The 26,595-nt window shown below is 44.3% G+C and overlaps 1 protein-coding gene across 11 annotated transcripts in view; it reads right to left on the bottom strand.

The window, feature by feature from the left end:
* Nucleotides 1–26,595, bottom strand: part of PARD3 (par-3 family cell polarity regulator) — a 600,009-nt gene that overhangs the window by 180,477 nt on the left and 392,937 nt on the right. For all 11 annotated transcript variants that reach the window (XM_040434287.1, XM_040434289.1, XM_040434286.1 and 8 more), the window contains one exon: nt 24,933–25,149. In XM_040434287.1, coding sequence (XP_040290221.1) covers nt 24,933–25,149 — 217 coding nt within the window. The remainder of the gene's footprint in view (nt 1–24,932; nt 25,150–26,595) is intronic.

Here is a 26,595-nt window from a genome sequence, read left to right on the forward strand (position 1 = left end):
CCAAAGGAGGACACTTAGGAGGCGATGCACAAAAAGCTCCCTGTTTTTTTCCTCCTCACCTCAGAGGTCTCTGGGCGTCAAATTATAGAAAACAGCAAACGACACGCAAAATAATACAGAGTGGCTGGTGATATCGCAAACACCCAGAGCTCCAACTCCATAATGCAAATCTAATAAGACAAATCGGGAACAAAAACATTGATTTATTGCCAGAAAAGGGGGAGGCTGGAAAATATCAGGAGTTCACTTAGTTTCCACAGATATACAGGTGAAACTCGAAAAATTAGAATATTGTGCAAAGTTCATTTATTTCAGTAATGCAACTTTAAAAGTGAAACTTCTATACGAGATAGACTCATTACATGCAAAGAGAGATATTTCAAGCCTTTATTTGGTATAATTTGGATGGCCATAAAGTCACAATCTCAGGTCCCCTTTGCTCAGGGGGTATGGATTAATTAGCTGACTAGAGTGTGACACTTTGAGCCTAGAATACTGAACCTTTTCACAATATTCTAATTTTAAGTTGCATTACTGAAATAAATTGACTTTTGCACAGTATTGTAATTTTTCGAGTTTCACCTGTATAGTGCTTAGACCAGAGGTCCAGCCCCTGACCACTGACTAGAATAGGACTAACTCAGTAAGGATCCATTCACACGTCCGTATGAACGGGTCCGCATCCGTTCTGCAATTTTGCAGTAAAGGTGGGGACCCATTCATTTCAATTGCGCCACAAAATGTGTGGACAGCACAGTGTGCTGTCCGCATCCGTAGTTCCGATCTGCGGCCCCACAAAAAATAAAGAGCATGTCCTATTCTTGTCCACAGCCACGGACAAGAACAGGCATTTCTATCACAGGGCCGGCCATGTGCGTTCCGCAACATGCAATTTGCAGACTGTAAGACACTTGCGCGGGTGTGAATGGACCCTAACTGAAATTAAACAGGATCTGTCACAGCTCCTGGCATGTCTGGTGTAACCACTTGCATTCCCCATGAAATATCAATTCTGCAGCACCTATTCTTATGACTCTATGTTGGCTAGAAGCTATGAATGAATTACTAGCAGTTTGCAATAAAGATCCAGCTGGGTGTTACCAGTTGGGGGCATGTCCCTGCACAGTCTGACACTGGCTGCACTGATTGGATAATGTCAGACTGTGCAGAGACAAACCACCAACTGGTAACACCCATCTGGACCTTCACTGAAAACTGCCGGCAATTCATTCATAACTTCTAGCAGAAATAATAAAGTTATGGCACAACATAGAGTCATAGGAATAGATGCTCCAGAATTGTTATTACATGGAGAATGAAAGTAGTTACCAAAATAGACATGTCAGGAGAGGGGAGCTCCTCTTTCAGCTCCACCTATCTGCAAACACGCTGCTTGTCGACAGCCTCCGGAGTACGGGGTATGGTAAAACTAATGGCTGCTGTAAAGGCAAATTTTGCAAACATGAGCTTCTCTTCAGTCCTGCATGTAACTATTGGATCACTCCACAGACTAACAGAGGACTAATAACTTTAGAGAATTCATGGGTTTGACGATGGCAGCATGCATAACAATCGTACCTCAATGTCTGGACTCTGGATCATCTGGGTGGGGTTGGCATTTTAGATCCAGGATTAGAAAAACATGGTTCCTTTCTTCTAAACAGCCCCACATCTGTTGACAGGTTGCGTCCGGTACTGCTGTTTATCCCTATGGGCTTCAAGGACCTCAGCCGCAATACCAGACACAAGCTATGGAGAGGTGCGGCGCCGTTTCTGGAAGAAAAGCTTTTTCTAATCCTACACAACCCCTTTAAATGGGGTGTACAACTTCATATACTTTTTAAATACCCTGAATCTAGAAAAATACGATCAACTTATCCAAGGGATGCATCTGGTATTGCACCTTAACTCCACTCAATTGAATGGGGAGAGGCTGTAATACGAGACACAGCCTGTGGACAAGAGTGGAGCTGTTTCTAAAATAAAAAATACAAAAAAAATACAAAAAAAAAAAATCCCAAATTTCTAACCTCAAACTCCCATAAACATGTATTCCTCCTCCATCCTCCCAGGGCAGTAAACTAGAGGCTGCCTCTTATTCTGATCTAAATGAGATATACTTTCTCCGGCACAAGCGCTCGTTGCTGGAGGCCCTACTCATTTCCAAGGTATGATTCCAGTGAAATAAAAGGACAATTAAGTTGTTGATGGCAATTAACTCCGTACAATGTCTTGATTTGCAAGGAAATTAAAAAAATCTTGCAATGGAGGACAGGCAAGGTCAGTATCCCCAGGACTCTAATTTGGTCTGACGTCTGCTAATTTACTTTGTATTAAACTTTCTGGAGGATGGAGGAAAAAAAAAAAGAAGAAGAAGAAGGAAATCGAGGACTCGCAGACTTCACAGCCGTGTGAGTGACCCCAAGTGCAGGTTGTTCCAGTCACAGGCAATTATAATGTGGAAAATACACGGACATGCACACACGTGACCTATTGTGGAGGGCTACATGGGAGCGGTTATGGGGCTGGACCCTAGCCGGGGGCAATTATGTTCAGAAACATCTGCTCATCATGTGTCCCTAATGCAAACAGCGCTGTCGGAGGCACGCTCGCTCGGCTGACACTTTTCTTTGCGATGCCAGTCTTGGTACGGCACAGTCCGAGTCTCATTAGGCACTTGGGGAAAGTAGCACCAGCCCCAATGGAGCTCACCAATCTCACTCAATGCCTGTCAATGGCTCAGGGCAAAAAAAAAAGCAGCTGCTATTGATCTGCACGCTTCCCATTTCAACACAGGAAAGAGCTGCCCGAGACTGAAGTTCTATATTCATTCCCCTAGACTTTCCTTGTATTCAGACGCATTTCAGGCTCCCGTCAGTATGGCAGGCTGGTATAAATAGAAAATACTGCATCTGGGGTCATGTAGGAAACGTTCCGGCTTTCTACGAACCGTAGGGCATAGCGTAAGACCTCAGAAATCCATGTCCAGCTTCGCACACAGTAAAAGCACTTAACTCAGCCGCGCCATGGTTACATCTACAAGAAGGGACGACCAACAAATCAATTTCTCAACTGTTGTTCAACGTTCCCCTAACCTGCCGCCTGACACGTTGCGATTGAGACGTAATGGCAGCTTGGGTGACCTCTGACTTCATGCATTAGAGTCGCCTGGATCGATGGCTTTGCACAGAAGAGTCCCACTTGGTCAACGCGGGGTTAGTGGAGACTCCACGAATAGGTTCGATGTACCTCCTCATCAGTCAGCACCGTTCAGGAGCACAAAAGGCGTAGCACTTACAGGAAGGGGAAATTAAGTTAACTATTTGAACGCCACGACAGCTTGTAAAGATCCTACGTCGGACATGAACAAAAAAAACTAAAAAGCAAAAGTACCAAGGGAGCAATTAATCATTCCATCTGTGCCAGAAGAGTGGCGCCGAAAAGTCGCAAACTTCGGTGCATGCTGCTTTTGTGCAAAATATTGAGACTTTGGGGAAGCGTTACCCACCGCTCGCGACTTTTCAAAGGGGCCGGAGTAGGCGGTCAAGTTACATGAATCATAAAGGGCCTAGATTGTAGCGGAGATCTAAACCAGCTCCCTTGCGGATCTAGGTCTCCACTTTGTCGCACGGATCTGCGGCGCATCGAAAGCAAGCAGGGGAGAGATTAAGAGCGGCATTTAAAACACCAGTCTTGATACATGTCCCACCTACTGCTTAGACTTTGGCTAAACTCCTACATCATACAAGAAAATCTGCATGTACCCTCAGATACAAGAAGTCAAAAAATGGAACCGCCTGACTCAACATCCCTTATTCTCTACTGCAGATTTTAAAGCATTTCCTAGGTGAAAATTGCACATCTTTTGTGGATATTGCTGCAGATTTGATACTACTCATGGCCAGGGGTAAAATCCGCAGATTTCTGGATAATCTAAAGTGCAGATTTTCTTCTCAGCGTGTGCAGGAGATTTCAGAGAGTAATCATCCACATGGATAGTAAGGTATTAGCCCCGTGTAGACCTACCCTTGAAGGTGTTGCTCACCCAGAGGATCTTTTCTGTAGACCTCACAGCATGGTCAGACCCTCGTTGGAAAACATACTTCCCTGGTCCCCGCCTCTACCACTGCCCTGCCTGCTCTGCAGGGTCACCATATATCAGCAACCGATTTGATTCTAGGTCTAATGAACGCTGCAGCCAATGACTGGCTATAGATGTGACGTGTCACCTATGCATTACGTGACCAGTGAGCAGTGTGTTTGAAACCCATTTCAACAGGATAGGTGATGAACTCTATAATATCTATAATGGGGGTGCCAGGTCCCCAGTTCCATCTTATCACATGAACAAGGTGGAGGAGGTACTTGAATTGACCAGAACTTGCTGCTCCACACCAAATGTATGAGGCTGATGGAGACAGCCGAGTGCAGCGCTCTTGTGAGATGATGAGAAGGAACGAGGGGCTGCCAGCAAATCCTACAAAAAATTGGCAAAACCTGCTGAAACATACATAAAACACAAGCCCAGCCCATGTTAAAAAGTGGCTATTCTACAATCAACAAGATTACACATAACGTAATGTAAGGTCATCTGCCATATGCACTTTGAGGAAGAATGGATGATGTTCCTGGCGAGCTCCAAGACATATAATATAACAGACCTCTCAATTATAATGGACAGATGCATTATAAGTTACCAGTAGTCGTCAAAAACGTGGAGAGTGTCCAGAAAGGAAACAGATTTGGTGGAAAGTTTCCATAGCACAATACGTGTTGTTCACGAGTTGCGGTAAGAAACCAGAGGAAGGGGTGACTGTTACCTTTCCATCTGACTTCTTTGTGTTTCCATCTAGGTTAATATTCTTCATGAGATACGAGACCCCCCCCCCCGCCCCCGCTCTCAGTTCTCTTTTACTTCTGTCTACACTTCTACATTTGCCTTTGAGTTCTCCCACAAGGAAACGCAGTGGCAGCGCAGCTTGCGCACCACTGACAGGCCTCGTAGGGATCTGTCTTCAGCTCACGTCTATCCATTTTCTTTAGAAGATGGCATGCATAGAGACGCTCATTAGCAATATACAGAACGCCGTTTCCCCAGGGAAGTGGAGCACTCCTATGAAATGGTTAACTGTTTCGCCACAGGGCATAACGAAGAATCTTCTTTGTGTCGGATGTGTGATAAAATATGTATATGTCTGTAGAGTTTATTGGTGTATCATCACCGGTACATGGCACAGAACAAAATGGTAAGTACGGAAATAATGTTGCAAAGGAAGAAGCGTCTAATTAGGAAAAATGTTACATAGTTATAGAGTGGAACTGCAAATAACATGGCAGATTTACAAGAAACCGGTACGGGTATGGAGTAGGATAGACCAGAAATGGAGATGATCACCATGCCAAAAACCTACCTCAACTTAAAGGAATTTTCCGAGATCTTTATACTGATGACCTATCCACCCGGGACCCCCGCCGATCAGCTGTTTGCGAAGGCTCGTAGTAGCAATGCTGCCTTCTCTCAGCTTTCCCTAGGCCAGTGACAACGCGTTCATCGGTCACATGGCCTAGGTGCAGCTCAGCTCCATTGAAGTGAATGGGGCTGAGCGCGATACCAAGCACAGCAGCTATTCAATTTACGGCGTTGTGCTTGGTGAGCAGAAAGGCCTCTGCCTTCTCAAGCAGCTGACAGTGGGGATAGGTAGTCTGTATTAAAATCTCAGAAAACCCCTTTTAATTCATCTAAAACTGCGAAAATAATAGCATGTATTGTATGACAGCTCGGCCATTGCCAAAGACCATTTGCTCTAATTATTCAACCTGTGGTCAGACCAAATAGCCGGAATCAGACCTTTATTTCATGCTCAGTGGAAGGTCATGCTCATTGATTGACATCTGTCTTAAATTAATAAACTACAGATCTTCTGGTCCGTCTACCAGTGATTGGCCGCAGAGGTCACACAACCAAGCCACTTCTGGTCTGGCAGGGATTGGAAATGGTCATGAATGGGGCAGCGCTGCAAAAACTACAGGATCACAGACAGGAGAGTTGTGTTTTGGTTTTGTTTCACCAACAACTACTGGGTTGTAGGCTCCTGGGCTGGACAACCATTTTAAAAATAGCAGCAGGGAGGGGGAGGTTGAAAAAGAGCAGATCAGAGTGTGGATGGGGGGTGCATCCAAGGAGGACAAGCTCTTAATGGCTGTAGATATGAAGGAAAGCGCACACAAGGCAGCTTTCAGGAGGAGAATCACAAGGGCTGTGCACAAGAGTGGATAGAAAAACAATACTACAAACTGAAAGAGAAGGGCGACCACACTCCTCAGCTTTAGCGTCTGTCAGAATAAGGGAGAAGAGATCGATCATGGGCTGTAAAAAAGAAAATTTTTTCACAAGAAGCAGGATGCAAACTGAATATAAAGGGGTCTGAAAAAGAATGAAGGAATATAGATTACAGGCTGAAAGTTAGGCTCCATTCACACGTCCGCAAATGGGTCAGCATCCGTTCCGCAATGTTGCGGAACGGGTGCGGACCCATTCATTTTCTATGGGGATGGAATGGATGCAGACGGCACACAGTGTGCTGTCCGCATTTGCGGAGCGCAGCCCCGATCTTTGGGTCCGCAGCTCCGCAAAAGATAGAACATGTCCTATTCTTGTCCGCAGCTTGCAGACAAGAATAGGCATTTCTATAGGGGTGTCGGGCGGGTGTGTTGCGGATCCTCAACACACCACGGACGTGTGAATGGAGCCTTACTGCAAGTTTTTTTTTAATTCAAGGTAACCACTATCATACGTAGTTCAGTGGGTTTACATGCAGTCTAATGTGACAACCACAAACAAAATATTATAAGTCAAATGCAATTTGACTTACATACCCTACGTCTATACAAAATGTACACCTGACTGCAGAGCGGACAACAGTTTAGACCACTATAAAATTAAGATGTCCCAATACAAGACTTGTCATTGTGTTCAGCATCAGAGGCACGGGCAACAAAACCATGGCTTTATCCAAGCACTGCTACTTACTGCCTCATGATTAGATGCTGTGCGCAATCGCAGTCATTGTTCTACAGTACAATAGTGCAAATTACAATCCGCATTTGGTTTAAGGACCATTACGGAGCACAAGACAACTGCTGTGCCTGCTTGAATAACTATCATAATAAGTACGAAGTTTTTGTGCCCCGAGTGGCCCAAATGATGAGCTGGGTCAATCTGAACATTTCCTTAAAATTTCTTTGTTAAATACAGCAATTGACCCAGGTCGCAAGCAAATGATTGGAGAGCGGAGAAACCTGCTCTAAGCCTGGAAATAGGTGAGCGCTCCACTGAGTGAGAACATCACAGACAAGAAGATATGCAAAAATCACTGCAAGACACACATTCAGAAACAAAAGATAAAATCTAAGCACGAAGCTGCTGCCACTGATCATAATGTATAGTACGAGCATAGACATGGGATAAATGGTTAAAACATAGCTAAACAGGCATTGGGAGACTCCAAAGTGACTGCTGGTGCTTAGGGATAGGGTGCCATGAGGTGTTTGATTGTCTGTTAGTCTATTAAATATCAGAAACAAAAGAGGAAAATTTGCAAGAAAAAACTATTATGCTTAAGTCCAGCCATAGTAGCAAAAAGTGCAAAATTAAAACTGGTTCTCTCATGATCTAATGCCTTTTTCAACACCAAAGCTGGAAAGGCAATCAGCTGATGACCATGGGTGCGGCAAAACGTCATCGATCGGATGATGGCCACAGGTCTGGCTAACCTTCATGAAAGAGCTGTTGACACAGGTCCAACTAATCCTCATGGATCAGCTGGTGACCACATGTTCGGCTAACCCTGATCAAACAGCTGGTGACCACAGGTCCAGTTAGCCCTCATCAATCAGCTGGTGACCACAGGTCCAGTTAGCCCTCATCAATCAGCTCATCACCACTGGCCCAGCTAACCCTCATCGATCAGCTTAATACCCATAGGTATGGATAACCCTCAATGATCAGCAGATCACCACAGGTCCAGCTATTCTAACCTTCATTGAATCAACTGCTAATTGCCAGGTCAAAGATTCCCATTTCAGTTACCAATAGAATGAATAGCCGGCCAGGTAATACAGGGCTCTGCCATACAATCACTGGTAGTTAAATAAGGACTGTGGTATAAGTTTTATTCTTAAGTATTGACTGAATGGAGAACTGACGCCATTGCAAAGGTCTTTGGGACAGACTCCCTTGTTCTAATGTCAGTGTTGATCTAGGCTTTGGAAATACTGCAGACCTCTCCTGTTGCTGCTAAAGTCCTGAAAGAGGACCTAAAATCACTAAAGTTATGAACAGGTGGAGAGGTGGGGGGCAGTGGAGAATCTCAGGTAGAACTGTAAATAGGGGGGATTGTAGAGGCAATCTAAAATGGCATGATTTTTAATAGGGGCATTATAGCGATATTCTTATCGGAGGCACTGTGGCATACCTAGCAAGGCTGATGCAAACATCTGCATTTCTTTTATACAGTATGGAGTCAATACTTTTGATTTTATTGCAGTAGATTGTCAAAACCATTAGATCTCTGCAAATACTACTGCTGATGTAATTAATGGGTCAAAAAAGGCTTCTTTTGGGGAGCAGCTCTCTATTCCAGATTATAAAGGTTTGTTCAAAATGGTTAATTCCTCCTCTATGTCGTCCATATGTCCTCCCAGGGAGCATGGACTGGGGTCGTCTTTGTAAGACAAAACCTTTGGCAACCGTGCAGCTAGTTCATATGCAAGATTCCTGGAACAGCGTTAAAATTGCCGGCTGCAGCTTTTCCCTACAGCCTCCGTAAGCCGAGCCGACAGTGAACACCAGGAAAATAAAAAGCTTACAGGGTGCATGTTACATGAAGAGCATGATATAACTAATAAAAGCTCTAATACAGTTAGTCAAGGTGGGCCTGAGGATACACACACCAAAGCGTTTACAGTGTTAATATTCCTGCCTACAGACCCCCTCGTTTTCCCAGTAGATCTCATTATCTGCGAACAGAAACAAGTCAGCACTTAAAGGACCCAACACAGCTAAACATCCTCCTCGTTTTTGTGTCAGAACACAGAGAACAGAAGGGAAAAAAAATAAAAAATCCTTGTATCCTTTATGTCATTTTCCCGCCGACGCATTACATCCCAACCATTTGTCAAATGCTGCTATAAATATTTCGCATGAGTTGAACTTCTGTTTATGCCGCGTTCAGAATTTTGTCAGCCTTGTCTACGGCGAACCTCAGGTCAGAACATTACACAGTTTAGAACCTCAGGACAGAACGTGTACAAATCTGCAATCAAACGGCCAACTGGAGGTCACAAAGTTTCACCAATATACACGAAAATATCAGGTCCGCGCTCAGCCCCCACAGGGATCAATGAGAATATTACAGGAGACTTGCGCTGGGTGGAAATGAACAAGGCGGCACAGGGACGTCAGAGGCCACTTATGATGTTTGGGTTAATTTTAGCTGTCACTGACAATACAATAAAGCATCATAACATGTATCAAAAAAAATCAATGAACAATTACTTTCCTCTATATTCTCCCTGCTAGATTGCTAAAAAAGAAGGCTTGCAATCAACATGGCCACCAGTAAAGTTTGCTCCGACATTCCAAACCGCCTTCTAAAAGTTGCCAAACACAGTGTTATCTCTCCCGACTCCCCCATACACATACGGTTCAGCTGAACATGCATGTGTATCCCGGGGGAAGAGAGGAGAAAGCCCCTGCCAGACAGTTTTCGTAGCGGCTTATCTCCCAGGAGAACAAATAAATCAATCAAAAATATTCACTTCACCCAATGAAGTCGGGGGCTCCCCACACAGATTACACTGTCAGCTGAACGCGCCGAGAAGAGGCCTTAAACAGTAGACATGGTTTGTTGTGTAGTGATGAATTTATGACTGAATAAATAGGCAGATATACCATGAAGAGGGAAAAAAACTGTAACCAAACCACTGGAGAGCTGTAATGGCAGCCATATTTGTTTCCCCCTTCAACAGTTTTCCTAGTAACAGGGAAAGTTTTTTTGACATCAGTAAAATACTCTCCTTAAGGGGTATTCCACCCTCATATTCAGACAGGATATACCATAAATATTTGATAGGTGAGGATCTCACCTTTGGAACTCCCACCTATCAGAAGAAGGAGGGTCCTCAAGGTCCATGCAAGACGCAAATCAGCCATCAGCAGCCACATGCAGCATCCATTTCTATGGAGCTCTGGTCACATGCGTTAGGCTCTCGTCCGTGAAGTCAATAGCAGTTACAGAAAGAGCCAGCACAAAGTGGTGATGATACTGCTCTATTGGGTATTTATAACAGGTCTTGTGGATATGAAATAAGTGAGACTGAAAACCCTTTTTAAACCCTTCATGACCAATGATTATTGATGCTTTTGAAGCCATAACAAAAGATCTCCTTTAAAATCCTAATATTGCTACATACATATGGAAATTTCGCATTCAAGACTCTAGGAATGTTAAGTAATAATCCTAGTGGGAGTTGCATTGGAGCCATATGGGTTGTGAACAGATTCCCTAGAGATAGAGGAGCTGAATGGTATTTTTAAGAACAATGTTATTATAGAAGATGTGGAACCTCTGTGTCTATCAAACAGATCTGACTTGGGGCTTCTCCTAAGGGCGTTATCAGAGTGGGCCCATGGTGTTCATCTTTTGACTCCCAGACAGAGATCGCGACTCCATCGTAGAGAACTGCTAGGCGACAAATAGTCTCTGTGACTGCTGACCCACGGAGGCAAGAGACACTGGTGTGGAGCACTGAAGGATCAGGCAAGACCGTGGACAATAAAGTCAAGGTCAGGGCACACAGCGTACGAGCAATCCAGTAAACAATCCAACAGTCAGGGTGGGTAGCATAGGGCCAGAGCAAGGAACAGACAGAGGTAAGGCCAGGCAGCTATGGTTCACTTCCAGTAAATGGGCAGGGATCATTAGACGGGCAAACAGATAGATGTTTAGCGCACCTTAGCAGGAATCTGGTAACTATGACTTATTGCTCAGGCACCTGCCCCTGAGTGAGGGTGCCGTATACCCGTGGGAAGGCTGGGAGCAACTGAAGGTTGTGCACGATGACCCTTTATAAGGACGAGTGGAACGCACATATACCCTAAAGAGCCCAGGAGAGGTTGAAGGACACACTGACCATGCAGACCTATCAGGAACCTGGGCAGAGCACTCAGACATCACAGGCACAGACCGCTAGAGAGGAAGGTGGAGGCTGGTGAGTGAACCGATGGCTGTGCTTACTGAGAGCAGAGGAGCTCCAGCGGGCACACACTGCCGACAACAAATATAAGAGGCCTGATATTCCCGCTTTGTGTTTTTTTTTTGGAGGATAAATGTTCTTTAGGATAAAGGAAATGCACATAACAGCAATGACATTACTAAGTGACAAAACAATTATTTAAACTGCTAAAAAAAAAAATTTTACACTGCCAACGCAATCTACAGTTAGAGGTTTCCTAATTTATTAGGCTTGTATTGCACAGTATGACTACTACAGATGGCACTCCAAATGGTGCCTGCTTTCCCATGAGCACTTCCATAACTACATCGGTATTACTACAATAAAAAGGCATTAATATTGGAATAGAAGGCAATCTCAGAGTACATTACATCCAAGGAAAATCTGGTAAAGAAAGATGTAAAAACCCACATTTAAAGGGGAATGTAGCTGAAAACTAGAGTTTCCAGCATAAATTCTTTCTAATGACGATATCAGAGATTGCTTTTGCCACTTATGTCTAATAAAATATCAGGCAGAATGTGCCTGGGCCACAGAGCTGCAAGAAACCAAGAACACATAGGGTGAAAATTGTTAATTTTCATAGTCCTGTAAATTCTAGTTCTATTCCAGTCATTTCTGTCCCTCCCTGCAGTGGGTTGGAGGGTAGATAATGCCTGTGACATGCATGATGCTGCGCAGGGTACAGTCTGCAGCCTCTCCTGTGCCTTTTCTAGTTAGTGACTTAGACTTGCATCCCTTGCCCTCCAGCATCCTGTTCACAATTCGGAATAATCAATAACTATAGATTACACTAGATGTGATCTGGTCACATACTATGTGGTGCCTGGGTAAGACATCATGGGGGAAATAGTTCCGAGGGCTATAGCCTGCTGCCACCAATTTCTACAGTAAATGTAGCAACCGGAGCTGGATGTCTCCTGTTTGGCCCCAGTTAGAGGTTAATGTGGGCCAAACAGGACCAAATCTGCGCTGAAACCGGCGACCAAAAAACTCCATCTGAACATATCCTTAGAAGCCCCGAACAGAGCCTCCCACACAGATGTGAACGTGCCCTTAGTTGCAGCCGACTGATATTAATAAATAATATAGATTCTCAAGTCAAAATCCCAAATCCTCAGCAAATATGGAACAATGTAAATGTGCGTGCCTATAGGTGTGCAAATAAATGTGTGTGAATATCTATATACGCTCACAAAAATTTATTATAATCCCAGGAACAGAGTCGGTGTAATTGCTATATCCTCCGTGAACCGTGTATTCAACCGCATTCTTATCAGCCCTTTTCTGACATGCTTCGGTTCCCTGAATTTATAGCCGTGAATGGTTACCCAGCCTTTCATGTTTTTTTTTTAGCCAGGCATTGTTTGAAGCTGAATAGTCTCTACCCTTTAATTTTCACTCAATTACAGAAAAAAAAATGATTTCACATTTTCTACATAAGCTGAAATGGAAATTGACTAAGAACCTCAGAACTGTCAGCAACATCTTTTGAAAAAAAGATTAGCTCCGCGGTGATTATAAAATAGGTGTCATCTTTGACACTTGCATTCCGCAAACCGAATCCGAGCGCTCTGGAAAGGAATGTTAAGGGACGTCAGCAAGGGTCTTAGAAGGCTCAGCTGTCATGCTACGTGCCTCCTTCTCTTCGCTTTGTAGTCAGATGCAGTGTGGGGAATGTCAAAGGTTCTCCATTTAAACTCCCTGACAAGAAAGAGAAGAATACTAGGAGAATATGTTATTAGCAACTATGAACCTGCCTTTGGTAACAGGTCAGTCTGACACTAAATTTATGTGTGGGGAGCGGGGAAAAAATTAAGTAAAAATAAAAACAATTTTACACTCACCGCCAAAACAAAAGCCACAAGAACCTCATTGACAACCGCGCCTGTAATCTCAATAATATGGATCCTGCCATGTACATAATACAGAGTATTCCATCACATTGAGAACTTCAAAATCTACTTGCATACAATTAATGTGCATTGGCTCACTCCATGTTGGATCTGACATTCCCTTCATTTAGAAATCCTTTTATTGTGTCTTTAACATGCATTAAAGACAGGGAACCTGTCATGTTGAACACTATGTCTGAGTTGCAGGTTATAGAGCATGAGGACCTGAGCAGATTGATATATAGTTTTTTTGGAAAAGCTTTAATAAAACTCGTATTTCAATAATTTAATATCTCATTGTGGGCTTTGAAGTCTAGGAAGCGGTCCTATCAGTGAGTGACAGCCTTCCCTCTATGAGGAGGAGGTCCTATCAGTGATTGACAGCCTTCCCTCTATGAGGAGGAGGTCCTATCAGTGATTGACAGCCTTCCCTCTATGAGGAGGAGGTCCTATCAGTGATTGACAGCCTTCCCTCTATGAGGAGGAGGTCCTATCAGTGATTGACAGCCTTCCCTCTATGAGGAGGAGGTCCTATCAGTGATTGACAGCCTTCCCTCTATGAGGAGGAGGTCCTATCAGTGATTGACAGCCTTCCCTCTATGAGGAGGAGGTCCTATCAGTGAGTGACAGCCTTCCATCTATGAGGAGGAGGTCCTATCAGTGAGTGACAGCCTTCCCTCTATGAGGAGGAGGTCCTATCAGTGAGTGAAAGCCTTCCCTCAATGAGGAGGAGGTCCTATCAGTGAGTGAAAGCCTTCCCTCTATGAGGAGGAGGTCCTATCAGTGAGTGACAGCCTTCCCTCTATGAGTGATTGATAGCCTTCCCTCTATGAGGAGACGGTCCTATCAGTGACTGACAGCCTTCCCTCTATGAGGAGGAGGTCCTATCAGTGATTGACAGCCTTCCCTCTATGAGGAGGAGGTCCTATCAGTGATTGACAGCCTTCCCTCTATGAGGAGGAGGTCCTATCAGTGATTGACAGCCTTCCCTCTATGAGGAGGAGGTCCTATCAGTGATTGACAGCCTTCCCTCTATGAGGAGGCGGTCCTATCAGTGAGTGACAGCCTTCCCTCTATGAGGAGCAGGTCCTATCAGTGATTGACAGCCTTCCCTCTATGAGGAGGAGGTCCTATCAGTGAGTGACAGCCTTCCCTCTATGAGGAGGAGGAGGTCCTATCAGTGAGTGACAGCATTTCTGCTAAGAAGAGGCGGTTTCCTTTAATTTAAAAGGCACTTGTGAGTTTTGATGTATATGACATTTAGGCCTCCTGCACATAAATGCATCCGTTTTGCGGTCCGCAAATCACAGATCCACAAAATGCAGATGTGGTCTGTGTACATCCTGTGAAACAAACTGTGAAAAAAGCCTAGTCTTGTCCGCAAAACGAACAAGAATAAGACAGGTTCTATCATTTCGGGGCCGGCTGCATGGATGCAGAAAGCACAGGGATGACAGTGTGCTGTTCATTTTTTGCGGACCCATAGAAATGAATGGGATGAATGCGGATCAGAAACGGACCATCAATGGTTACATGCATGAGGCCTTAAACGTGTTGCCCAGAATTAGAAATACATGGCTGATTTCGTCCAGAAACAGCGCCACACCAGTCTATGGGTTGTGTCCGATACTGCAGCTCGGCCCCAATACAGACCTCTGTCCACAGCATACAACCTGTGGACAGAGGTGGTGCTCTTTCTGATAGAAACCAGTTATCTTTTTCCAATCTTGGGCAATGCTTTTAAAGGGTTATTGCAGTCCTAAGAATATTTCACATACTCATAGGATTGGTGAAAAGGGAGACCGCTACCAATGGTTAAAACAGGGAACAGCAGTCCCCCATTCCTTCCACCAGCATGTGCACAGTGGGGAGGAGACGTGCAGAGGGTTGGAGAAGCCTCTGCGCTGCTTCATACAACATTTTTAAAGGAGCATTCCACTAATCACATACTCATGGGATAGGAGAGAAATATTAGATCTGTGGGGGTCAAACCAGTGGGAAGGAAAGAACAGAGAACCAAAGTCCCCTGTTTTATATAAGGCCTTAAAATTAAGCACACAACCATATTTTCGGTCTACATCTAATCCGCATTTTCCGCAGGTCTGATGCGTAAAAGCTGTGGACAGAACACTGCACTACTAGTAATTAATTCATAACTTCTAGTAGGAATAATTCGGGAATGGCACAACACAGAGTTGCTGCAGAGTTGTTATTACATGGGGAATGCAAGCAGTTATTAAAACAGACATGTCAGGAGAGGTGACGGGTCCTCTTTAACCAACCCCTTTAATTAGTATTTTGTACCAGGGATTAGTATCAAGTACTTAAGGCAAAACCTTAAATACTGTATTTCTCAAACTGGACGATTATGGGTTCTAGAGCCTGGTTAAAAGTCGGAAATCATCAATGTCACACCATACTGGATTTACACACACAAGACCATTTACTTATTGCCCCTACATTCGTCCCAAAAAATAAGGGCCCTGGCTGCCACTTCTGCACCCCTTTTTCCTACCCAGATTTTTGGTTTGAGTGATCATTACCATCCCTCATATAAGGAGTTCGCCATCATCCTCATTAAGCTACGACATTCTCCCATCCTACGGGTTGCCATATAACGCATACAAATGACGAGTCAAGGAACAGGAGGTAAGAAAAAGAGGAGCATAATGCTGGTTGTTTGCATTCAGTGCCAGTGAAGAGTGACAGGTGCCAGTAGAACGAGGACAAACAGAGCGAATCGGCGCTGCAGAACGAGGCTGCTCACAGCGAGGAGAGAAAACTGAGAATCGTATATAATTAGTTGCTCACTTTTAGGCTTATAGTAGCATACTGGTATAAAACAGAATACAAACTGAGGATCCATCAATATTGGTTTGTCTTGTCCTTAGCTGCCCTATGAAAACAATGGGCACACAGGATGGTAAAGGAAGGGGAACAGAACTCCTATTTGCAACTACCTACCGCATTTTTCACTTTATAAGATGCACTTTATTCCTCCAAAAGTGGGGGGAAATGGCAGTGCGTCTTATAAAGTGAATACTAATGAGTGCTTCCATTATGGTAGGGCTCATTAGTATGCAGGAGGCGTGGGCAGCAGCGAGTGTAGCGCTGCTAGCGTTGGCTGTACTCACTGCTCCCAGGTGTTCTTCCGGGAGCCGCGCTGTGTCCTGACTGTGTATAGCATAAAACTGTAGTGCATGTAGGCGGAGGTAACTGCTTGTTAATTGGGTACAATTTTTTCGGTTAGATTCACAAAACCGAATTCTGGACGTGTGTCCCGACCCAACTGCTGAGAGTTTGGACCTCTTTTCACACTGTACGCCTGGCCTGGCTTTGCTCTGACGCCAAGGTTATCCGGAGAGCCACATAATGACCATGATGATCCAACCATGACACAAAACTATAAGGGCAACATCTACGACATTCCTGAAGACATCAGACAGGAAGCCGCAAAATATCCTAAGTCCAATATTAAGGAACTGTGAATACAATGTTCACTGCGGTGTTATTTCAGCTTGACGGACGGGGAAGTGACCCACCTACAGGCACACGTAGAAGTGGAAACACCGTCCACCTTGTAGCCATAACCTAACTGAATGGGGTTCTCTACAGTCACAGCAGTAAATCCAATAGGTGGATACTTGTCACCAGCAGAAGAGGAGGCTACATGAGAGCAAGGAGCGTGTAACAAGCGGAGGAAACAGCTCACACGACAGAGAACAGGAAACAAATGTAATTTCCAAGTCTATCAGGAACGGTGCAGTTAAATAATCATAAAACACAATTGGATAAAGACTCACACAACAGATCCTACAGCAAGTTGTTTATTACCGAGCGTTCTCCTCCGCTTCTCGCAGCGATATTCAAATGTGCAAATCAAATGAATAGGCTTTCAAGAGAAAGTCACTTTAATGTCCTTAATAAGAAGGCTGCGTATATTAAAATGTCTATTACAATTTGGCTCCGTTTATCAATGGCGCCATTTATAAAATGAATACATGCTCACTCACTGTTTTATTCGTGCAATTTCAGTAAACACATACTCCCCAGGTGCATTCCAGCAGTCCACGGAGCGCGCTTCTGCCAGAGACAGCTGCTAGGGAAGATGATCGGGAACTCTCACATATGCGCTCATCTGCCACAACGTAAGCAGTCTCTGCAAAAAGCCAGCACTTATGGCACTGAAATCAGTGGGATCGGGATCCTTTTACATGTGCAGGTAAATTGTCCATAACTGTGGCAAGTCAATTGAAGGGGTTTTCTGGGAATAATCAGTTTTTAGCAAGTGCCTGCAGCCTGCATAATTCAGTCCAGTCCTCCACTATGTCCATGTCCGGCCCCCCCAGTGCCATCAGCGTCCAGCCCCCCAGTGCCATCAGCTGCGTCCCCCAGTGCCACCAGCGCCCCCCCCCCCGTGCCACTAGATCTCCCCCCAGTGCCTCCAGCTGTGTCCCCTGAGTGCCTCCAGCTGTGTCCCCAGCTGCGTCCCCCCCCCCGTGACTCCAGCTGTGTCCCCCCAGTACCACCAGCCCCCCCCCGTGCCACTAGATTTCCCCCCAGTGCCTCCAGCTGTGTCCCCCCAGTGCCCTCAGCTGTCCCCCCCCAGTGCCTCCAGCTGTGTCCCCCCCAGTGCCTCCAGCTGTGTCCCCCCCAGTGCCTCCAGCTGTGTCCCCCCCAGTGCCTCCAGCTGTGTCCCCCCCAGTGTCACCATCTCCCTAGCACCAGTGAAATAAAATACTTACCTCTCCTGTAGGGGCACCGCTCCACAGCTCCTTCTCCTCGCGCTGCACAGGATCCTGACCATGTGTCAGGATCCTGTGCAGCGCAGTGCAGGCCGGCTGGTGATCACGGACCGGTGAGTAATAGCAAGCGCTTCACTTCTGCTCTGTGGTCACATGACACAAAAATTCTCGATGCCAAAAATTTGCATCAAAGATTTTTGTGTGTCGAATTGCTAGATTCAATCGAGTAATCGTTTCAGCCCTATTGTCAACCACTGACTTCTGAAATATTCGTCTCTGGCTAGTAGCTCCAAGTCATACACTTCGGTTAACACGGGATAAAAAGCCAAATAGCTGCTCCCGAAAAAACACTGCTGGTATGCAAAGAAATAATCCCAAAGCTCATCCTGTTGGCATTCCTGCATGGATAGTCAGCTCCAATGCCATGCCTTGTGAGTGCCCACACCCCCGAGAAGTGCAGGGTGACCTCAGCACTGAATTACACTGCAAAATGTATTGCATTATTTGAATGATGGAATGCTGTGACAGCAGGACGGGGGCTCTGCGCAGCGATTTCACCTTAGGAGAACATAGGGGCTCACAAGCTATAACTGTAAAGGTTGTCCAGGTTTTGGGATCCTGAAGATAGACCCTCTGCAATCTCATACGGATTGCCTAACACTTCAACCCTTCATTGTTTAGAAGTAGCTCTAGCGCCGGAACTACACAGCTCTATCCATTGTGCAGGGGACAGAGATGGAAACTGCAGCACTGCCACCGCTCCCATTTACGTCAATGAGCGTTACCAGCTCCGTCCACAACACAATGGATGGAGCTGTGTAGTTCTGGCACCAGAGCTACTCTGAAGCTGCGGTTCGGTGGGGGTACGGGCTGTCAGACCCCCGCCAGTCTGATATTTATGGCCTATGCTAATGCCAATGCCTATAATGCGGTGTGATAGGATGCTAGAAAAAAAAATTATCATTATTGCGCGGGTAAAAATATTCAGATATTTATTGCTTCTAATGTACAGAATAAAAAAAAAAGGAATTTTAATATTTAAAAAAAAAATGGAATAATGTTTCCCTATGAACGTATTTTGCAGCAGTGATTCCCGTGCGAATGTCAGGACAGCATAAATTAGACAATGGGAACATTAGTTGGGAATCTGACGGCTGATTGGCATGTCATTTGCATTGTTCAGCCGCAATCGGAAAGAGATGATATGCTAACGAAGCCTTGAGCGCAACTCAGAGTATACAAAACAAGCAGCAACACCCAGAGCCTAATATATTCTGCATGAAATGGAATATGCAGCAGGTAATACATTAATCGGCTGCTGCTAATTAAAGACTATGAGGGGAAGCGGCATTGGGCAAGAGATCTCAGTGTAAGATACCTATAGTGCGGTGACTAATTGCTTCTAACAATCACATTTCTTTGTTTTTAATAATGTAAAGTAAAGGGGGGGAAATCAGACCTAATGTGAACTCTAATCCACAACTGAGTGCGTTTTATTGCCCCATTAAAATCCAGTATGCTCTTTTAGTGATCAGCCGAGCATTCAGCCCACAGCAGGGACTAATAGGAAAATGGGCAGAAACCGAGGGGGATCCAGAGCAATTCATAAAAACGTAATCCTTTATTAAATAACATCCTTTAAAAAATACATCCTCCTTGTGTATATCACTTACGCGTTTCGACCGACAGTAGCGGTCTTGCAATGACTTAAAACGGAACAGCCGGTTGAAAAGCGTAAGCAATATACACAAGGGGGGTCTGTTTTTTAAGGACTATGTCTTTATGAATTATTCTGGATTCCCCTCAGTTTCTAGCCATATTGCAGCCTGAAGTGCAGTGAACTGAGCTGTTACCATATGTGAGTGCGCTGGTTTTTTCCTAGTCACAAGTCTCATTGGACTAATAGGAAATACCTGAAACATACAAAATTACAAACTGATAACATAAATCAACTATGAAATTCAAGCTTCATAGAGCTAGAAGGGTTTTCCAGGATTTTACATTGGTGGACAACAGTTGGGTAGGCCAAAAATTTGTGACTGGTGGAAGCCTAACCCTCCGGACTCCAGCTCATCTGCAGAATAAGGGCCTATTCACATGACCGTATTTATGGGTCTGAAAATTTTGCGGAACAGGTGTGGACCCATTCATTTCAATGGCGCCACAAAAGATGCGGACATCACTCCACGTGCTGTCCGTATCCATACTTCTGTTCTATGGCCCCGCACTTTCGGACAAGAATAGGCATTTCTACCTTAGGACTGGCTGAGTACATTCAGCATTTTGCGGAACACACATGGGCCGGTATCCGTGTTTTGCGGATCCGCAATTTGTGGACCACAAAACACATACGGCTGTCTGAATGGGCCCTAAAGAAGCAGTGGGGCTCCCTGGAGAACCAAAGCCCCTTTGCTACAGTAACTGACACAGCTACACAGCTGGTCTGCACAAGTCCCACTGCCCTTATGTTCTGCTGATCAGTTGGGGTTTTGGGAGTGGGATCCTCACAAATCACTACACACTGTGATGGCCTACCCAAGCATAAAACCCCTTAAAATGATCCTCAAGTTCAAGAAAAAATAAATCCCATTAACTGGAGGCACAAACACAACACTTAGAAGGTGACCTCATTTTCATCTTTCAAATGTAGATCCACCTATTTCTGGGCTCTTCTTCTGCCACCCAAGATGGTTGCACGGCTTCTCAGACTATCTATTACACAGTGTGCATCGGTAGTCCAAGACAGTTCCTAAATGTCCAGCGCTGTTCACGTGAGAAGTGTTGGACAATCCAAGGGCAGCAGGAAGTGTCTTAGGGCTATCAAATGCACAGTATGCATCACGCAGTCTGAGAAGCAGTGCGGCCATCTTGGAAGACAGAAGAAAAGCCTGATTGTTGGTGGACAGGCAGTTAAACCGATGAAAAAAAGAGCACAATGTAAAATGTTCTGTTCGTTCCCCAAATAATATGATTGTTGGCGACAAACCTGCTAGCCCATCAAGAAACCGCGTTAAAAAACTGCATTGTGCACAGCATCCCGGGATGTACTGTAGGTGTCGTAAACTGCCCCATATATCCTCCTGAAAGAGCTGAAATCAGAGCCCTTAGGGGAGAACTATACTATAGGACATCTGAAGGAGCATGTTGTGTTTTTTTTCCCTAGGAAAACTCTACTGAGATATAAATGCTCCCATTGCAATGTATGGTGGTCATATATCAGATCTCTGTGATACAGATGCTGAACACGCATGAATATCCATGAGGCCAGAAGATGGACTCCAGGACACACTAACTTTTCTATAAACTGCACTTATCGCATTTGTTGGAAATTCCAGAGGCAGGTAAACGGTTAAGAAGCATTCTTCAAGACTGCAATCTGTGTCTTTGTTAAACTTAAATAATGCATTGTTATTCACAAAGGGGGGGAATTAACGAGGCATTCGTCTAGGAAATTTCCTGTGATGCACACACAAGTGTTTTTTTTTTTGTTTTTTTTTTAAATCTGTGTGGGTTGATGTTACGCCAAAAGCAAGAAACGTACTGTCCAGTACAGAAATCTGAGGAAATAATCAGGGAATATCACCCCTGACACATAAATCTAGTATTAGGCTCACTTTGCATACAGTTTACTTAGAAAACGTGATTTTATTTATTTTTTCTTAAAGGGGTTGTCCGGGTTCAGAGCTGAACCTGGACAGAAGCTCCTCTTCACTCATTTAGCTTGTATGAGTGGAGCATTTCTTGCTCCGACGTTCCGTCCTGTGCTGCGTTGCGCAGGGTAAGAGCTTTTTCTTCACTACCGAGCTTCTCATTGGTATGCTAGGCAGAGGCTTCCGCCTAGCAGTGAGCCTGGTGACATCATCGGCACAAATGGGCAGTCTTTAGAGCTGCCCTAGGCCGTTTTACAGGTTATGGAAGCGCTAAAGACCGTCCATTAGTGGCGGTGACATCACCAGGATCACTCCTAGGCGGAAGCCTCCACTTAGAATACTGAGAAAAGGCCGGGTTTGTCACCGGCAGTAAATAAACAGCCCTTGTCCTGCGTTATGCAGCGCAGGGCACGGGGGAGCATCGGAGCTAGAAATGCTCCACTCATACATGGTAATTGAGTGAAGAAGAGGCTATCTCCGGGTTCAGCTCCGAATCCAGACAACCCCTTTAAAAGGGTTGTCTCACTTTAGCAAATGGCATTTATCTTGTAGACAGAGCTAATCCAAGGCACTTACTAATGTATTGTGATTGCCCATAATGCCTCGTGATTTGATCAATTTTACCATCACATTTTACATTGCGCGTATCCAGGGGCTACGACCACCCTGTAATCCAGCAGCAGTGGTCGTGCTTGCAAGCTATAAGAAAAAGTACCAGCCTCTCTGGTGGCCAGGACTGTGGGAGTGCACATCGACACGCATTTGCAGCAGCTCCTGTCCCAGCCACCTAATATCTGTGCTGCAGCGACGGCCGTAACCCCTGGATACAAGCAGTGTATTATGTGATGGAAAAATGAATCCAGCCAGCAAAGGAGGCAATATGGACAATCACAGTACATTAGTAAGTGCCTTGTATTAACCTTTTCTACATGATAAACGGCATGTGCTGAAGTGAGACAAACTTTATACCTGGAGTATGCTGCATTTTGGGAGAAAAAAAAAAAGATTACTATAGAATTTAACGTTTTCAGCAGTCAGCGCATTATCACCGGCAGGATTACAGTAACAGATGTCACCACTGTATAGATAGAACAGAATCCACCATTCAAAATATGTGATATCACAGCTTATCTACTCACTCCTGACCTCTCACAGGTCACAGAGAATGCCTAGAACACTCTTCCATAAAAGTCAACAGAGTCAGCTCCTTTCCATCTAGTGTATGTGGCAGCGCTCATAAAGCAGCAAGCCTTCGCATATCTTAGGTGTAAATTGCATAATTTTAGGATTTGTTTTAAATATAACTAGGAACATAAAATCTATAACTGTCTGCAACTGTCGCACCTTGTGTACTTTGACAGTGCCAGGCAGTGTAAACCATCACACTGCATGGCCGTTTCAATTAAAGCGCAGAGTGCAGCAATGCAGAGAGAGTGGAGCCTCTAGGTGTAATGACAACGCCCTCATTGCCCCTAGAGGCTCATTTGCATATATTAAAATCTCTTTTCTTTTTCCAGCAAGGCAGGCACATATGCTCAGAGATTATCAATCATGTGAGACCAACTTACATGAACCGCTGTTGGGAAACATGGCCGTAACAGGGACCACATTTCAAGGACCACAAACAGCCACGAGAAAGCAGTCCAACTCTTATTTCCAAAAAAGACATTCAACGTACACAGCAGACTGAAGTCCTGTAACTTCAATTTTGACTCCCAGTCGGGCAGGGACAGACAATTACATTCTTATTATAGTTTTCTGAAATGCGTTTGTCCTCCACATAAAGATATATAGGACCTTCAGACTCTAGCCATTTTTTTTTCTAAACCCTCGTAGTCCTTACCAAGTTAATGAAAAGCAGAAATTCACTTAGATACCTGCCTGTTGCTCGGCATTCTCAGCTCTCTTCAAATACATTGTTGACCCAAAGATAAATCGAGAGAACGCAGTAAGTGTATCTGGGCAGTGGGGAAAAAAAAGCCTCCCTGCGGAAGAAGTCATTTACTGTCTGCAGAGATTAGACAAAAAGTTCTTAAAAGACAGACATTCTCCGGTAGCCTTGTCATCTGCTCGCTGAAGAGGCTTCCATGTTTTTATGCCCTGAAGCAATCATCCTAAATTCACTAAGAACCACTCACATCACCGAAACTCTGGGCTTCAGCGTGGATGTTAAACCATGAGACCCTAGTCTTCACTTTTATACTTTTCAATGACAAACTGAAGTCCTCGGCCCGCCATGGTGAACGCTCCGATGTAACACGTAGTGAGAGGGGCCAGTCAATTAAGCCACACATTTGGTGCATTACAAAGGCCTCAGTGAAATAAGGAGCAGAGCAGAAATCAATGTTTAATGAACACCGCAATAAATGCTTGCTATTAGAAGACCTCGAATGACACGGCTTGATGTAGATTAGTGGCTGTGTTGGTATTGGAGAAGCAAAGTCAAAGCAGAATTTAATCTATTTCTATACAACAGCTAAGGCTCTCAATGAATCAGAGGTATAGATCTCATTTAAAGGCGGGCATCGTGTTTTCACGGTAAGAAGTTAACTTTGCCAGTTACCAAGTGACTGAAACAAGGAAAGTTTGCAAAACACTGAGGCAGATATATGAACCTGTCTAACAAAATATTCACCTTCGTTGCCCGAAGCAACCAGTAAGAACACCGCATTTGAAAAATAAAAGCTGTGCTATGGGCAACTAAGACGGTTACATAGTCCTCCCCACCATGTTTCTACTGAAATCGGCAACGTTTTCAATGTAATCAACTGAAGAAGGACCAAGATGGACATTTTCAGGAACTATGTTAAGAAAGAACATGATGGGTATGAACTGCTATCTCGTCTAAAAATGTAAACAACTCAAACTTAGACTAGACGTCTAAATAGCTGCCAAATGTGGCCAATGCTGGATGATACATCTAGTGCAAGGCTAGACAGCTTTGTCTCACTTTACACCTACAACTGGAAGGTTTAGTCTGTACCAAAACTTTGGTGCACATTGCGGCATCTTAAACCATGCCCCTTCCCTAATCAGCCACTGACCCTTGGTGAAGTAGGAATGGTGGTTTGATCTTCTTGTGGTGCTTGATTAAAAAAAAGGTCTAAAACTAAAATGTGCCAAAAACTGGCCATTTTTCAAGGTCTAGGCACAATCACATAAGTAATTCTAGAATAATGTGTCTGCAGAGCTCTGTTCACACTAGTCACAAGGCTTCCATTCATAACAGGTCCATGGCAGGAACCATTTTCATACGAATCTTCCAAATTCAAATAGTTTTGATGCACAATAAAAGGGTATTTTCCACAAGAGAAGGGCTTGAGTCTTGTTTTTTGGACAAGACCTACCTGAACATGTCTCCCAGGCCCTTCAGCATTCCGCCTTTCTTCGCTTTGCCTTTATCTTTATCTCTGTCTTTTTTCTTTTCCTTCGAACTCTTGTCCTTTTTGCGATCAGACTTGTCTGAACCATTGATTTGCCTCTCAAGAGAATGGGAAGGCTGGTCACTGGCAGTAGACACCGACTCCCGTCCTGATCTGGAGCTCTCTTCTGTGTCCTCCTCCACTACAAAGAAACAGAAAAGTTATCATGTTAACCTTCACAACTTGTACCAAATGTATGGACCACTGGACTGTGCTGTGAACAAAGAAGATAACTTCAAGAAAAGTGAACCAAACACCCATTAGTGTCACAACATAGAGTACAAGACTAGAAGATGTGTCTCCACGTGGTCAAAGGCTCAACCTACCCAACTCTGCTGAACTGTTCTCTTGTTCCACCAATGTTTTATTAGCACCTGGCAAAGTATTAGATGAAGTTAGATATTTTTCAAATGTCATACTGACACTGATATTTCAGTTATTTGAGTCAGTTTTATGATTACCAGACCCCTGCTTCCACCCCACACCAGTGAATGACCAAACTGTGGAATGGCTCCGTAATAATACCATAAGTGTACTCCTTGGCCTTCAAATTACCTACCCCAATCTGCAGAGCTGTTCAGTAATTCCAGCTGGGACTTATTGGTACCTGATAAAGTATGGATGCAATTAGTGTTGTAAATCGTGACCTCATCTTCATACAAGATTGAGTTCAGGTAAGTTTGCTCCCTCCATTGTCTCACAATGTGGAGATGTTTTTGTTTTTTTTAATAGTAGACCAAACACGTATGAAAATGCAGGGCTTGGAGAACCTTGAAAAAAGTGCAATTTTCCACTAAACCTCACGTACCCGGCTCTGAGGAACTGCTGTTCAATGGTTCCAGCTGTGACCTATTAGCATCTGTTACAACATTAAGAACAATTAAGTGATCCAGACATAAGGAAGTGGTCAAAATAACAACTAAAAGTTCTCATTATATTATATTCCGCCAACTTATAACAATTAGTAAAACAAGTAAGACATTTTTCCAATCAGATATTATTTGCCTCTTTACCTCTTACATTGCCCAGAGTGCCACATGACTACTTTAGAATAATGATGCAATGTTATACATACAGTCAGGTCCATAAATATTGGGACATCGACACAATTCTAACATTTTTGGCTCTATACACCACCACAATGGATTTGAAATGAAATGAACAAGATGTGCTTTAACTGCAGACTGTCAGCTTTAATTTGAGGGTATTTACATCCAAATCAGGTGAACGGTGTAGGAATTACAACAGTTTGCATATGTGTCTCCCACTTGTTAAAGGGACCAAAAGTAAAGGGACAATTGGCTTCTCAGCTGTTCCATGGCCAGGTGTGTGTTATTCCCTCAATATCCCAATTACAATGAGCAGATAAAAGGTCCAGAGTTCATTTCAAGTGTGCTATTTGCATTTGGAATCAGTTGCTGTCAACTCTCAAGATGAGATCCAAAGAGCTGTCACTATCAGTGAAGCAAGCTATCATTAGGCTGAAAAAACAAAACAAACCCATCAGAGAGATAGCAATTAGGCGTGGCCAAAACAACTATTTGGAACATTCTTAAAAAGAAGGAACATACCGGTGAGCTCAGCAACC

This window comes from Bufo bufo, chromosome 5 (genome assembly GCF_905171765.1).
Source record: "Bufo bufo chromosome 5, aBufBuf1.1, whole genome shotgun sequence".
Classification (NCBI taxonomy): Eukaryota; Metazoa; Chordata; class Amphibia; order Anura; family Bufonidae; genus Bufo; species Bufo bufo.